Source organism: Staurois parvus, unplaced genomic scaffold (genome assembly GCF_062004578.1).
Source record: "Staurois parvus isolate SC_StPar_1 unplaced genomic scaffold, SC_StPar_1.0 ptg000408l, whole genome shotgun sequence".
In the NCBI taxonomy this organism is placed as follows: domain Eukaryota; kingdom Metazoa; phylum Chordata; class Amphibia; order Anura; family Ranidae; genus Staurois; species Staurois parvus.
This window is the reverse complement of record NW_028318204.1, coordinates 165162-181178: the sequence shown is the minus strand read 5'-3', so window position 1 is coordinate 181178 and position 16017 is coordinate 165162. Positions and strand designations below refer to the sequence as shown.

Sequence of the window (16017 nt, the reverse complement as noted above, 5' to 3'; positions counted from 1 at the left end):
CTCTTGAACCCTGCTTTTTGTATGTAACACTCATCTGAACTCTGCACCATGTGTGTAACACTCTTCAACTCTATAGTCTGTACACAGCACACTGAATGCTACATTCTGTATGCAACATTTCTTGATCCCTGCATTCTGTATGTAATGCACCCCTGAATGCAGCAATTTGTGTGTTACGCACTCCTGAACCCTGCATTGTGTATGTAATGCATTTCTGAACTCTGCATTCTCTATGGAACGCACCACTGAACTCTGCACTTTGTGCGTAATACATTCCTGAACCCTGCATTCTCTATGGAACGCACTCCTGAACCCTGCACCCTGTGTATAACACACTTCTGCTATTTAACAATGCCCTTTAAGATTCTCCCACTGTTCATGCAGTTTGGCCAGACTCACTTTTTGATGTGACATGCTTTCCTCCTTAGTGGAGAGGGGTCGTTCGTATTGTGGAAGGGGGCGTAGTTGTGTTCCTGCACCTATTCTTTGAGAAAAAAAGCTCTAACCACCAGTATATAAGAGAAATGACTACCAGTAAACAGGGGTACTCTGACCACCAGTATGCAGGGCCACTGGCTATCAGTATACAGAGGGTATACTAAAGGGAAATCTCACAGGTGGCAAAAAGAAAATTTGACAGGGGTTATAAACTTTCCCTTGCTCTATTCAACATGAAAAAAAGTTTTGTCTATAGTTCTACTTTAAGTAAGTGAACCATGTCCTGGTTATTATTACTATTATTATAATACAGGATTTATATAGCGCCAACAGTTTTCTCAGTGCTTAACAATATAACGGGAGAGCAACAATACAGAGCAACAATACAGTTCAGTACAAGAGGGTTAGGAGGGCCCTGCTCCTTGGAGCTTACAATCTAAAGGGAGGGGCTAGTGGTACAAAAGGTAATAACTGGAGGATGGACTGGTAGGAGTAATAGAAGATTCCATTATTAGCTGAGGACAGGATAGGCTTCCCTGAAGAGAGAGGTTTTCAGAGATTACCTAAAGGTGAGCAGAGTAGGCGATAGTCTGATAGATTGGGGTAGAGAGTTCCAAAGGATGGGGGAAGCTCTGGAAAAGTCCTGGAGACAAGCATGGGAGGAGAGGACAAGGGAGCCTAGACAGCAGGAGGTCGTGTGAGAAGTGGAGAGTAGGGTTTGGGTGATATTTGGAGACAAGATTGGTGATGTAATTTGGGACAGAGTTATAAATGGCTTTATATGTTCATGTTTTGAATTTTATCCGTTGGGCAATGGGAAGCCAGTGGAGGGATTGGCAGATACGGAACGGTTAGTAAGGTGGATGAGTCTAGCAGCAGCATTCTTGACGGTTAATTACTGTTCTGTGTTTTACCTTGTGTAAATTATTGTGGGGTGCTGAGAGTTAATTATTTTGCTGTGATGGGGGGGTTATGATTTCGGCTGCAAATGGGCCTTTTTTATTTGCAGTTTCTTCAGTTCACCCCATGTCTTATTTAATCTATACAAATGGAGAACAGTGTCATACTACAAGCCATAGACTATGCAGAAATGCCCACTTTCTGGCTACATCCACTTGTGGACCACACCCACTTTTAGCCATGCCCACAAACGCAAGGTAGCTGGCTTGCTTCGCTCACTATATCAGCACCCCCACGTGCATTTCCAGCACAGCACCCCCCATAAAAATTGTCTGGAGCTGTACCAGGGAGAACTAGTTTGGTATTGCACATGACTACCCTCTCCCTTCTTTGGCCCAGGCGGTGTATAAGTACTCACACTGTCAGGTGTCTGCAGTTTAATGGGTTGTCGCTTCTTTCAGGCCTTATGCTGGGCTGGCTCCCTCCCTGCTGACAGGCTGTCTTTCCTAAGCAGACTGTGGGACAGTGGAGGGTCTTCTGCACAGCTTCAGCCTGAAGGCAGGCCCCTCTCCTCTGTGCCCCCTTCCCAGGTTCCATATCAGCAGCACCTTCCTCAGTTTATCTTCTACCTGACTCTAACAGCTCACTGATGATCAGGCTCTCCCATATTTAAGGGTTGTCATAGCCACCATGCCTCCTGCCTGGGGTTTGGCCTGGTTCCCTCAAACATGCAAATCCAGGCCTCCTCCCCTCCTCCTCCCCTCTTCTAGAAAGTGCCAACAGTTTCTAGAAGGGTGGGAGGGCTCCAGAAGCCCTGACCTGTAGAGCATCCCAGTCTAACCTGAAGTGACCCTGCTGACTCATACCCAGGCTTCTAACAAGCCTCTAACTAAACACAAAAATCCTACCTAAACTAGAGGGTGCTACATATACAAGCAGTACAAAAACAAGAAATTCATTGTTAGGGTTACTATACCCTTAAAGGTAGCTATATTGCATATTACCATGGCCTGGGCTTTGCACATTCCCTAAGCTCATATTGATGGTGAAAGGAATATGCATTCACCTGAGCCTGTCTGCATTCTATTAAGAATACCATGAAGGAAAAAGGTTATTTGAAACATTTACATATTTAGATAGGAATGTTAATGCTGCATAACAAATGGCAAGTACTGTAATTGTTATATAAACTGTAAACTTAAGTTTATTTTGTTAACCATGTACTTAAACCAAAATATGTGTTTTTTCAGTAATATGTTGCAGGTTCCAACGGTGATAGGCAGAATGCAGAAACCCATAGCAGTCAATCAGGTTTAATGTTTATATGGTTAGCTTAGTTGAGATGATTTCTGATACAGAAAACTGCACGTTAGACATCATAATTTTCTATCGTTTTGTAATGCATATTAAACCAATTTGTAAAAATATACTGCTCGGTAATGAGCAAAAGTACTGTAAACCCACTGACTGTGGGTCTTTATGAATGAATGAATTATCATCTAAAAAGTAAGCTGTATGTTCTATTCTTGGTTTAATATATTATTGTCTAACAGGTAGTCTAAGGTTCAGTAGCAAGTGCTTACCAATAAAGTGCTCCTAATCTGGGCTGTGTTTCATTGAAGCACATTACAGTGAGGCAGTCTCTCTCAAAATCCAGGCAAGCCACACATCACTCTAGCCAAAAGTATTAAAACAAACTGTCAACTGGCTAAGCTCTTTCAAGGTCAGGGTTTGCGCAGATTGGCATCAGACATAGATGTAAATCAAATGCAACGTATTTTCAGATCAATAAATCAAAATTAAGCAGACTTGATTTCAATAAACCTAAATATAGTGTTTAAAGTCCCAAATGAAAGTCCCAAAAAAATAATCTTTGCCGGTGATTTCACAATTCTTCGTGTCTCCAAACAATATTAGTGGTATAGTCCAAAAAAAAAAAATCTTCATATACCTCAAAGGAAAAGATACTGAACAAACTAAAGTGCCACAGCAACCGTGAAATAACAAAAAACTTCTATGCCTTAATTATCAATCCCCTGCACACAAATATCAGGAGTGCATAATTACCCTAAAGATAGTATCATAGGATCCATCATATAGATGAGATTATTTTCAGCCTTTTTTTTCATCAACCTTTCCAGCCACTTCCCACAGACCTCATAAACAGACCAGGGATCAGTGTATATAATAGATAATAATTACACTTTATTGTAGCAACTTACGTTAAAATATGATGAGATCAGCTTCCATACAGTGAAAATGGTTCCACAATAGCGCCCCTCCTGAGTGGCACCAAGGTATCATCACCATACCACTCTGGAGGAGAGACAAATCATCGGTGGAGGATTCCAAGAAAAACACAACCGCATGTAGAGGATTCCAGGACAAACACAACCGCGTGTTCCAGGATCTAAGATGGCCGCCACAGCACTTCCGGAAGAGCGTCACTACGTCACCACGTCACGTGCCCCGGACGCGTTTCGTCACATCCGGACTTTTTCAACAGGGATACGGACGTGTCTCCTCACTCTCTTTAAATATCACTGGCTAGGGAGGCAAAGCCACGGCCATCTTACATTCTGGAAACCCGGGTATCCATACCAATGCATTCAGGGTGCACCCAGGCCAGCAAAAAAAAAGGGATAACAATCCCGTACTGGCCACCTTGTACACCCCGGACCCACAAACATATTTGCAATTATAAACCCATCCACCATATTTTCAGATCAAGAAGTGAAAAAGGTTTCAATTGCTGCACACTATGCACATCCATATGTTATAAGGGTAAAAGCAGTCTCGGCAGTCTCCGATCAAGCCACCTCACTGACGCATTGCACCCTGTCCCTGGGCTTACTCATGAAGGATGTTTTCAGCTGCTTACTCCAAATAATGGCTAGCATGTGTGTTGCTTTTGTTTATTTTCATATTCATTTGCTTAAGGTGTGGGGAGCAGTTCAACTGAAGTAGAATCAGACATGCTATGCTTACGGGGAAACAATAATTGTTTTGGATCAATTTTATTTTAGTTGTTCTTTAAAGTGGTTCTAAAGTGTAAATACTATTCATTAAGCTAAAATATGACCCTGCTTTCTACCCCTTTCCCTAAACACTGGGCTTCTTGTCACTGCCCCATCACTGCATCCAGCTCCAGCATTATTCCACACCACCACATCCTGCTGAAACTAAGAACAGAGGAGCCATAGGCTCCTGCTACTGTAAGTCAAACTGTGTGGATGGAATGGATGTGTGACTTACTGGTGCTGTGTGTGTATGTGCCTATAGATGCACAAAGCCTGGCTCATGAGCGTGCACACAAGGGTTCCTTCTGAGCATCTGGTTTGCTACAGAATACACCCAAAGAAGGGAAGAGCAGACAGCACTGTCAGAGAAGGTGTGTGACCTTTCTGTGCAATATTGTTGCACAGAGCAGATAATATATATGCCTGCTGTCATGGGGGATGATGGGGAGAGGTCGGCTGATGCACAGTAACATGTTACACCCTAAATACGGATGTAACATTTACCATGTTGTAAAAGGTGGACAGCCCGGATCCTCCTCTCCTTGGGTTCCCCGCCGTTGCTCCTGGCCCCTCCCTCCTTTTGGGTGCCCCCACAACAAGCAGCTTGCTATGGGGGAACCCGAGCATATACACTCCCCAGTCGCTGCTCTGTGTATCCATTCACCCACAAGCAGCAGCTTGGCCCTGTCCCCTCTTCTAATTGGCTCACTCGCTGTGATTGGCAGCAGTGGGAGCCAATGGTTCCCACTACTGTCTCAGCCAAAGGGGGGGAGAGAGTCCCGGGATAGCCAGGACTTCAGTGCACATCACTGAATCGAGAGGGGGCTTAGGTGAGATTCTGTACAGAGAAGGTTTTGAGCCTTTGCAATGAATTTATAAATTGTTTAGGCAGTTTTTAAACTACTATTTAATATTTTTCACTATATATATTAAATCTTTGTTTTACAAATGTAACCTTTAGTACACAACAAAGGCATCCCAAAGCACTAAGAGTTATATAAAGAGAAAAAGAAATAGGGCAGTTTGCTTTGTATTATCCTGTCTGATTGAACAATTAGACTTTTACAGTTACATGGGCCCTGATTTTGCTTGTCATTGGGCAAAACATGACAAACAAGGAGGTGCTAGGCAGGACTATCATGTTTTTGTCCAGAACAATAAAGTTTTTTTATACCGCACTGGATTTTTCAGGGTATAGCCAGCGTTTGGTTGCAGTTCCACTTCCATCAACAGAATCTACTTTTCCTGACGGTAAAGATCTGGGGCCAGAGCAGGGAAAGCACATCTCAACTCTTATCAGTTTATTGAAGCAGAAATATACACAATTCAGCATCTATATTGTCCTTTATGTAGAAATGCAAAGATGTGTTCTTGGCTAATGTGTTTTATTACCACATTATTCACACGGACATTGCCTGTTATGAAACAAATAATGAGTATTCTTTGAGCAAATAGAGCAAATAATTGCAGAAAGTTCACTCAGTTGCTAAATCAACACGTACAATGACTAAAGCTTATTACGTTAATCAGGCACTATCTTCTTTTCAGCGGCCTTCAGTGACAGTGAAAGTGACTCTGAATTAAGCACATCAAGTTTGGATGACAAAACTTCAATGCTAGAAGAAAAAACTAGAAATATTAGGATAGATTCAGGTAAGCTCTCATTCTAAATGTGCATTAATGCCTTTTTTACAGTATATGAAATGTGATGCATTATATATAATATACTATATGTAATGGCATAATGATCCGGAAGTTAAAACCGCACTACTTGTACCACTTGAACAATACTGTTGTAATATTACTGCCGCCAATACTAAATGACAAAGTAAGCAAGGATCCCTTGTACTTTTCATTCAGCTGCTAATTCTACAAATGTGTCTTTAGAATGTGAAAATGTATCTGTGAGTCATAGGAACCTAAACAAATATAACTTTAGCCACACTGTATTTTAGGGGGGTCTAAATTTATATTTTTTGGGTGTCAACACTAACCAGTGACAATAGTTAGCTGCTTATTGGGCCTTTCCCTTCTGTTTTAGAGTTGCTGTTTGCTATTGAGCCTTTATGTCCATGCTGGCTCCCATTAATAGTTTCTGCAGTGGTGTATGCTGGGAGAGGGTATAAAAGCTCAGGGAGTGGGAGTGGGCCTGGCAAGCTCTCTGTCCCCAGGACTTGGGTCTTTCCCTTATGTTGTAGAGTTGCTGTGGCAAGCTATTGTCACCACTAGGTGTCCCTGATGCCTTTGGGCCATAGCTATGGGGCTTGGTAAGTAGTTTGCTATTGAGCCTTTATGTCCCTGCTTGCTTCCACTAGTAATTTCTGCAGTGGTGCATGCTGGGTGAGGTTATAAAAGCTCATCGAGTGGCCTGGCGAGCTCTCTCTACCCTATGCCTCAGCCTGGGGAGGACATGTTTTGAATTTGTGCTGTGTAGGCCTGAGCCCTATGGGCCTAACACAGGTTTAGCTGAGCCACCCTGCCTAATCAAGGAAGGTTCATTTTGGTGTAGAAGAGTCCGATGGATATATGCTGAAGGGGCAATGATTGTTGCGCTTGGGGAGTCCTGGCCTTTCTTTTGCCCGATGGATGTCTGCTTTTGAAGAGTCCTGGCAAATGCTCAAAGCAATGGAGTCTGGAAGCCTGGTTCCTACTAAATGTCTAACCCTCTCTTCCTGTGAGCCAAAGCAATAAAACTTTGAAAAATCCTAAAGTGACTGGTGCCCTTCCTTGTTTCGTAATGCTCCCTACTGTGGCCATGGATTCACCCTAATGTAAATGCCATCCTTCTCCCTGCTGGAGACGAGCCCTCTGTAATGCCCCCATACAGGAAGGGTGCTACATAACTCTTTCTGTCCAGGGTCATACTATAATTCCTGAGGCCCACCAGAGAAAATGAGAGTCAGGGTTCACTCTTCCAAAGCACTGAAAAGTGGGCAAGGCCTGTAATAAGTGAATGTGGTTAAAGTGATTCTGTCATGTAAAAAGTATGGGCGTTGATATTGCTGGCTCTTGCATATGCTAGAAGCCTTGGCTGTGTCTGGCTCAGGGGTGGACTGACCATTTGGAAACTCGGGGACTGCCCGAGGGCCCGGGGTCAGTAGGGGGCCCCATGAGATGCCCCTGGTACCTTTTTCATAGGCTTTTTTTGAGTTTGGGCAAGGACACAGGGGCCCCATGATTCCCTATTGCCCGGGGGCCCCATGAGTTGTCAGTCCGCCCCTGGTCTGGCTTCAGTGCTTTTGAGTCAAAGACCCAGAACATGTAGGCAGTAAATGAGTGTCAAAGTGTCACATTCTTTATCTCTGTACTTGTGTCAGGTCAGAGACTCAGCATTTAAAGGGTAACTCCACTTTCGTGCAAAAGAAATATAGCAAATAAAAAAAAAATAACATGGCGTATACAATTGCTATATAAGCCATGTAATTTAATGTTATTAAAAATTACCTTTCATTTTCAATTTGCGCCCGCAGTAATTTTCTGTAAAATTCAGTGCAATTTGGCAATCTTGAGGGGTTCCCAAGCAGAAATACAATTTCCTGCTTGTGTGTTTGGCTCAGTGATTTTCCCAGAAGTCTGCACTTAGATACAAGTCACATTCTAGATAGTTCCTTCAATAGGAATTTTCGGTTTTGGCTTCAATACTTCTAAAGGGATACAGGCCATGCAAATTTTTCATTAGAACACTGGGAGTGCATGGTGCAATGCAGGTAGGTGATTATAAAGAATGAGTTCCTCCCATTCAGTCTGCAAAAGTTGTGGTGAAGCAAACCGCTATTTAATCAGAGCAACAAAAATGAAATGTACATTGATCACCCAGAGAGAATTTTTATACCTCAACAAAAGTGGAGTTAATCTTCAAGTCAAAGTGTCTTCATGACAACTAGGAGTCTAACATTTCTGTACTTTTTTTTTTATGACACAGTTACTTTAATTCGCTAAGGGCACCTTAGAGTTTTATTTAAATAATGTTTAAACATTACAAGAGACTGTCAAATATTGCAAGAACTGTAAAGGTTTCTTGCATATTTACTGTATGCACATCCCTGTTGCCCATTGACATAGAACATCCCAAGGCACACAGTCACCAGAAAATGAATTAAAGGGAAATGCTAATGGTGTGAAGTTTAATGATAATACTTTTTTTCATTAAGTTTATACTGTTTTGTAGATCTAATGATTTACAGTATTTAGCAAGTATTTATCAAATAAAAAAAAAATTAATATAGGGTATAATGATTGATTTGCAGAGTCTTATGGGTTTTCATTGATTTTTTTTTAACTGTATGTTATCACACTGTGACTAATTGAATCTCCATATTGCTTCATATGTAAAGTGTGTTGTGGGGGGGGGGGGGGGAGGAATGGCCAGTCACCTTATTCATTCACTGAGCTGTGTTTGAAAAATTGGAAACAAAGCGAGCGCCAATACTAACTAGCAGCTGATACACCAAAGGCAACCAAAAAACCTCATAACATAAAATCCAATACAAAAGGTGCAGCACTTAAATATGTGAAATATAAGCTAAAACTGATAAAATGTCCAGATGAGATGACAAAATTATATTGTATACATATGCTCCGATGCCGTGAATGTGACATAAATATGCATCAATAAAGCGTAAAAAATGTGAACAGTCCACACATAAAAAGTGACTGATGTGCGTCACATAGAGCCGGGGACGTCATTCAATCCAATATATAGTCGGGGTGGCGCGTGTGCACAAGGAAACCTCTGAGCGGGCGCGGTGGCGGACGCGCACTCCCGATCCGACATTTTGTTGGAGTACATACACGTGCTGACTAAAGTGCAATTGTACCATAGGTTTTACTCATAGAATAACTGACAGCAGATGTGAAAAGAGAACTAGCATTGGCGCAAAGATAATGACGTATGTTGAATAAGTAAACAGTTATCGGATCAGGAAGGAGAATCATTAAATACAAGATCCAAAGGATAAATATACTACTAAACCTCAAAACTGAGTAAAATTACGTATATACCAATATATATATAAAAAATGTGCTAAATCATCTACTGCTGTCAGAAAAATGGGGAAAAACCATGATCATAATGGTAAGATAAAATAAGATCTACATCCTTCAACCCGACTATATATTGAATTGAATGACATCCCCGGCTCTATGTGCATACCCCTCATTATTACGTCCTCGTGCACGAAACGCGTAGAGGAGGAGCCATACGCGGTGACGTCGCGCCGCCGTCGAGACCACAAGGAGGTCCGGCGGCCATCTTTAATACTGTACATGGTCAGTGCTGATTCCTTTTTGCTGTTCATACTGAGTTGCTATACTTTGAATAAACGTTTTGGATGTTGAAATACTACACTATGGGCATTCTTCTTTCTGGCTCTTCATGAGCCAACACCATCGCAGAGCCCATTCCTGGAGGACGATAGCTGTGGGGCAGAGTACCAGGGAGGAAGAAGAGTTCTTGGACCTGACCGGCTGACCACCTCTTAAGGGGGACTTCCGGCTTTATCTTTCATACCATGCGCTACATGATCTTTCTTCTGGTGAGTGTGCGTTTTTAATACCCCTTTGACACATCACCTGATTGATCGTCTGAGAAGCAAGGATCACTCACTATCAATTAACGTGGAGCACATCAGTCACTTTTTATGTGTGGACTGTTCACATTTTTTACGCTTTATTGATGCATATTTATGTCACATGCACGGCATCGGAGCATATGTATACAATATAATTTTGTCATCTCATCTGGACATTTTATCAGTTTTAGCTTATATTTCACATATTTAAGCGCTGCACCTTTTGTATTGGATTTTGTGTTTGAAAAATTGGCCAGGTAAACAAATTAAATGGAAAGAATTGATGGTAAATGTAAATAGAAATACTCAATGCAATATTTCATCTATACCTAATCAAATAAGTTTTAAAATGAAATAGACTATACGTTACTATCAGTAATCGTATGGTTATGGCAATTATAAAAATCTGTGGCTTCCCATGTTATGTATATTTCTAATGCCATTATCCATATTTAATTATATAAACACAATATATCTTATGTGTATATAAAATTTCAAATTGCAGCTGCTCCACAAGCCATGCTTTGCACATACGTAGAACAGCTTATCTACCTTTCTCCATGCAAGTGAAACCTTCCACTTTGATTACACATACTACCTGCTTCTCATACCATGCTACTTTATGTATCTTTTTTTGCAACGCTTTGTCAATGTTTAGTTAAATCCTAACTATACTGTGTACCGTGCACAGAGGGGAAAGCCTGTTTCTGGATCCAAGAATATACATAGTATGTCATGGAAAGCAGGGTGTTATTAATGAATGTGGTTAATATCTTATTCCATGCAATATCTTGTGCATATGCACTGGGGGAGCCAGTTGTGATTCATCAGGAAGTCACAAGCCAGTTTCCAAATTCAAGATGGTGTCGCCAGACATCCAGCAGTGGTGAGAAGAATCGGCGGTCGGAAGACAGCGCTGGACTCCCATGGGCTGGGACGTACCTGTTTTTAAAAGTCATCAGCTACAGTATTTGTAGCTGCAGGACTTTTAATTTTTAAAGTACTGAGAGAAGGTCCTCTTTGCGTCTGATAAGACAACTGCAAGTTGGCTATGCTGAGACTGTATGATTTGGAGCTGGCATTTTCCTTCAGTGTTAGTTTCATGACCTGCATGTAATATTTGTTCTTTCTGCTTTTTTCAATAGTAGCTTCATCTTTACCTTTCCTTGTTTCATAAGGGAAGAGTTCTTTGACCAGATGAATAAGCACATTTCATGCATGATCAGCTCTTACCTTCTCCTGTTAGGGGGTTGCAGCCTGTTGATTTGAAGGGGAAAGATATTAAATGGTACGTGAGTTATAGGTGAAAAGACTAGTTTCAAAAGCGCCAGTGTTTCTTCATTTCATGGTGTTCAAAAATTTAAAAATCATGCTCCTGCTTTGTTTCTTTGTCTCATGATGATAGGATTTGCTAGAAAAACTGTTCTGTACAAAAAGGTAGAACGGTAAGCTGAATTTTGGGTATCGGTGCCCCTATTAGGTAATAATTAGAGATGAGCGAATCGAACCAGGCGAACCGGAATTCGATACGAATTTCAGGAAAAATTTGATTCGCGTCGAATCCGAATATTTGCCTACTTCGGGTGCGCGAATCGGATTTTTCCCGATCAGCCGGCAAAAGTGTCCCTGCAGAGAGCTCCGCTATTTCTGACAGTTCTCTGACAGAAGGAACACATGTACAGCGGTTGAAACATTGTATCTATTAGTTTCCATTTAGGATACAGATGTTTCAACCGCTGTACATGTGAAGAAGCTGTCAGAGAACTGTCAGAAATAGAGGAACTCTGCACATACACTTTTTGCCGGTTTGGAATTCTTATTTTCATCCTACTTCTTCTTCTTCTACTTCTTCATCCTCATCCTCAGAAGAAGAAGAAGAGGATGAGGATGAAGAAGAAGAAGTAGGATGAAAATAAGAATAATTCCAAGCCGGCAAAAAGTGTATGTGCAGAGTTCCTCTATTCTGCAGATACACTTAGAGGAGCTCTGCAGATACACTTAGAGGAGCTCTGCACATACACTTTTTGCCGGCTTGGAATTAATCTTATTTTCATCCTACTTCTTCTTCTTCTTCTTCTTCATCCTCATCCTCAGAAGAAGAAGAGGATGAGGATGAAGAAGTAGGATGAAAATAAGAATAATTCCAAGCCGGCAAAAAGTGTATGTGCAGAGTTCCTCTATTCTGCAGATACACTTAGAGGAGCTCTGCAGATACACTTAGAGGAGCTCTGCACATACACTTTTTGCCGGCTTGGAATTAATCTTATTTTCATCCTACTTCTTCTTCTTCATCCTCAGAAGAAGAAGAGGATGAGGATGAAGAAGTAGGATGAAAATAAGAATAATTCCAAGCCGGCAAAAAGTGTATGTGCAGAGTTCCTCTATTCTGCAGATACACTTAGAGGAGCTCTGCAGATACACTTAGAGGAGCTCTGCACATACACTTTTTGCCGGCTTGGAATTAATCTTATTTTCATCCTACTTCTTCTTCTTCTTCTTCTTCATCCTCATCCTCATCCTCAGAAGAAGAAGATGAGGATGAGGATGAAGAAGAAGAAGAAGAAGAAGAAGAAGTAGGATGAAAATAAGAATAATTCCAAGCCGGCAAAAAGTGTATCTGCAGAATGTCATTTATGGAAACAAATAGATACAATGTTTCAACCGCTGTATGGAGTGAATGTCCCAGAACTGTCAGAAATAGACTATTTCTGACAGTTCTGGGACATTCCCTCCATACAGCGGTTGAAACCGCTGTATGGAGGGAATGTCCCAGAACTGTCAGAAATAGACTATTTCTGACAGTTCTGGGACATTCCCTCCATACAGCGGTTGAAACATTGTATCTATTTGTTTCCATAAATGGATCCATTTATGGAAACAAATAGATACAATGTTTCAACCGCTGTATGGAGTGAATGTCCCACAACTGTCAGAAATAGACTATTTATGACAGTTCTGGGACATTCCCTCCATACAGCGGTTGAAACCGCTGTATGGAGGGAATGTCCCACAACTGTCAGAAATAGACTATTTCTGACAGTTCTGGGACATTCACTCCATACATGTCCCAGAACTGTCAGAAATAGACTATTTCTGACAGTTCTGGGACATTCCCTCCATACAGCGGTTGAAACCGCTGTATGGAGTGAATGTCACAGAACTGTCAGAAATAGACAGAAACTGTCACAGAACTGTCCTCCTTCTCATCCTTCTCCTTCTTCTCATCCTTCTTCTCATCCTTCTCCTTCTTCTCATCCTTCTCCTTCTTCTCATCCTTCTCCTTCTCCTTCTTCTCATCCTTCTCCTTCTTCTCATCCTTCTCCTTCTCCTTCTTCTCATCCTTCTCCTTCTCCTTCCTCATCTCCAAGGGCATTTAAATTAAAGGTACAGTGTTCTGCACTAATTTAAAGGCTCTCTGAAGCCTAGAAACCCTTTTTATAAGTTAACTTCGTAGCGAATTAATTCGCATCGAATCGAATTTCTTCCTGGAATTTGCCGAATCAGCCGAATCGAATTTTTGAAAAATTCGCTCATCTCTAGTAATAATGTACACCGTGGTTATAAAATGCCTATATACATTTTGGGGGAATATTTTTGTTCTCTGTTCTGCCAGTTTCTAATACTGATCACATACTTGGCAATATATTCCTTTACTAGATCCAACAGGGATGACATTTTGATTGTTCACTTTATTTGTTTGACTTGAAAGGAAACAGATAAAGTATAACTAAAGGCATTTTTTTAGTTTGGGATATAATACAAAGGGACAAGAACACCTTTTTCAGTTTTTTTGCTGTTTGTGTCCCTATTAGGGAGATTCACACTTTCTTTTTGTCCCATATACCTTTATTGCCAAGAATCAAAGTAAAAGAATATTCCCAATTTTGGGTTGTTGCCAAAATGGGAATAGAGAAATCTAACAATAGGAACACTAGTTTTAACAACCCCATTGACAACCAGTGATTTCCTCTCATTTCCTGTTTGGTGATGGGTCAGCAAGTAAAGGGAAATCCTCTCAATGGGACACAGATGGCAAAAAGGAAAAAAAGATAACATGATCTATGTAGAAATCCCCCTATAGTTCTGCACAGCCAAACAAAACACATTTTTCACAGACTTGCATTCCAGATACAGTAAACAGTCCTTGAGCTTGTTTTTTTTTATCAGGGGTATTGAACTTCGGTGGGGTAAGGGGTGTATGGGTTGCCCAAGGAACAGTGATCTGAGGACAAAATCCTTAGCAACTATGTACAAGTCCATAGAAGGGTTTCTCTTCTGGGAGAGCTCTCCAGTCTCTGCTAGTGTACCACCCCAGATAAATCCTCTTCTTATCCAGCTGCCTGAGGGAATCCCTTGGCAAGGGGATCCAATGCCTGCCACAGTAAGCTGAACAGTCCCAGGTAAGGAGCTCATCAGGTTCCTCACCAGACTGCTCTTTTCCTCTTAACTGGCCCAGAGGGTGTAGAATTACTCAGTATCTCTCCTGTGAGCTGGTGTAGGTAGTTGGCTGCCTTCAGACCTTCTCCTGGGCTGGCTCCTTTCCTGGCTGTACAGGTGGTCCTTGCTCTGGGGGCTGCTGAGGCTGAGCTATCCTCCTTTTCATATTCCTGGTTGTTGGTAGACCTCTTCCCTCTGGGCCCCCTCCCAAGCTCCTGCATCTCGGTCTTTCTCACATCTTCCACCTGAACTCTCCTGCTACTGAGCAGGCTCGGTCATACTTATGGGCTGCTCTGGTCCCATGCCAAGCCTCCCGCTTGGGTATTGGCCAGAGTCCCTTGGGTATGCAGACCAGCCCCTCCTCATCCCCGTCCACTGCTTCTAGAATCTCCTCCAAGATTCTGGAGCAAGGGAAGGTATCAAGGAACTGGTCTGCAGAGCCTCTCAGCCCTGACCTGAATTTGACCTAGCTGGCTATTGCCCAAGCTGCTACTTGGCCTTTTTGTCTGAAAAATAATCAGCTAGCTCCCCCTAGCTAACTAGGAGGGGTGCCACGCCTATAACCCTTCCTTACTCTGTCCAAAATGAAAAAATAAAGATTTTTCTTAAGTGTGAAAAGGAAATGTCTATACTGAACACTAATGTAGATCTTCATATTTTCGTCCCCAGTTTCAAGTACTGAACCCACACTGACACCTACCAGCAGGAAACACTTTGGAGGCATCCACTCTGGTGGCTTGTCTGGCAGTCTGACTAGTCTGGGAAGTGATCGAGGGGGTACAGTGAGTGCCTCTGAGAGTTATCCAGGAGAACTTATTGAAGGCTATGATAGTGACATCAGCAGACGGGGGACAGGTGAGAATTTTTAAATGAAATTTGTCAGAAAGATGATTTGCAGCATACTAATTTTAATACTGTTCTGTTGTTCACTACTGTTGCATGTGCTTGGCTATTTCTGAACTGTATACATTAACATTTATTTAAACATTTTCAGTCTAGCTTTTGGATGGGGTGGAAAATGTAACCCTGGGACAGCAAGTGAGGGAAAATCTTCAAAATGGCCAAAAAAAAAAATATTAGGGGTTCTAGCCTTCCCCTACACTAATAAAGAAAAATCATTTTTATTTTTGTATGTGTTGCTGTTGCAGATTCTCCCTCACTTCCTGTCTGGTAAAACATGGTCATCAGGACAGGAAGTGAGTGGAAATCATCACCATGGTCATACTGCAGCCTTTGATGTATTATTCTGCTAGACCAGCTCCACTGCCTATGGAAATTTATACATACTTAACCTAAGTTTGCCAATACCGTGACAGAATTTCTGATGTTGACTGCCAATCAATATGCAATGCTGCCTTATGTTGTATTGATAGATAGCTTTGGGCTAGCAATGCAAAAGTTCATCAACGCACTCTTCAGGTAGTTAGCACAAAAAAAACTAACGTATTTCAACATCTCAGGTTAAAAACAGAGTTTGTTTTTGCATGCATTTGCAAATATACTGTATGGGAAGCTAGACTGCCCTTCAAGTCACCTTTATAAATTTTCACTAAATTTAAACTGTCAAGGTTTGGATTGCTATGGAACATATATAGCAATGCATGAATTGATAGACTTGCTTAAAATCAGCCCTGTCCACTTAAAGGCTCAGC

General features: G+C 41.6%; 1 protein-coding gene across 3 annotated transcripts in view; it reads left to right on the top strand.

Annotated features, from left to right (window-relative positions):
• Positions 1-16017, top strand: part of LOC149455059 (rab effector Noc2-like) — a 265053-nt gene that overhangs the window by 236758 nt on the left and 12278 nt on the right. For all 3 annotated transcript variants that reach the window (XM_089686700.1, XM_089686701.1, XM_089686699.1), the window contains exons 7-8: positions 5907-6011; positions 15035-15220. In XM_089686700.1, the coding sequence (XP_089542826.1) occupies positions 5907-6011; positions 15035-15220 (291 nt within the window). The remainder of the gene's footprint in view (positions 1-5906; positions 6012-15034; positions 15221-16017) is intronic.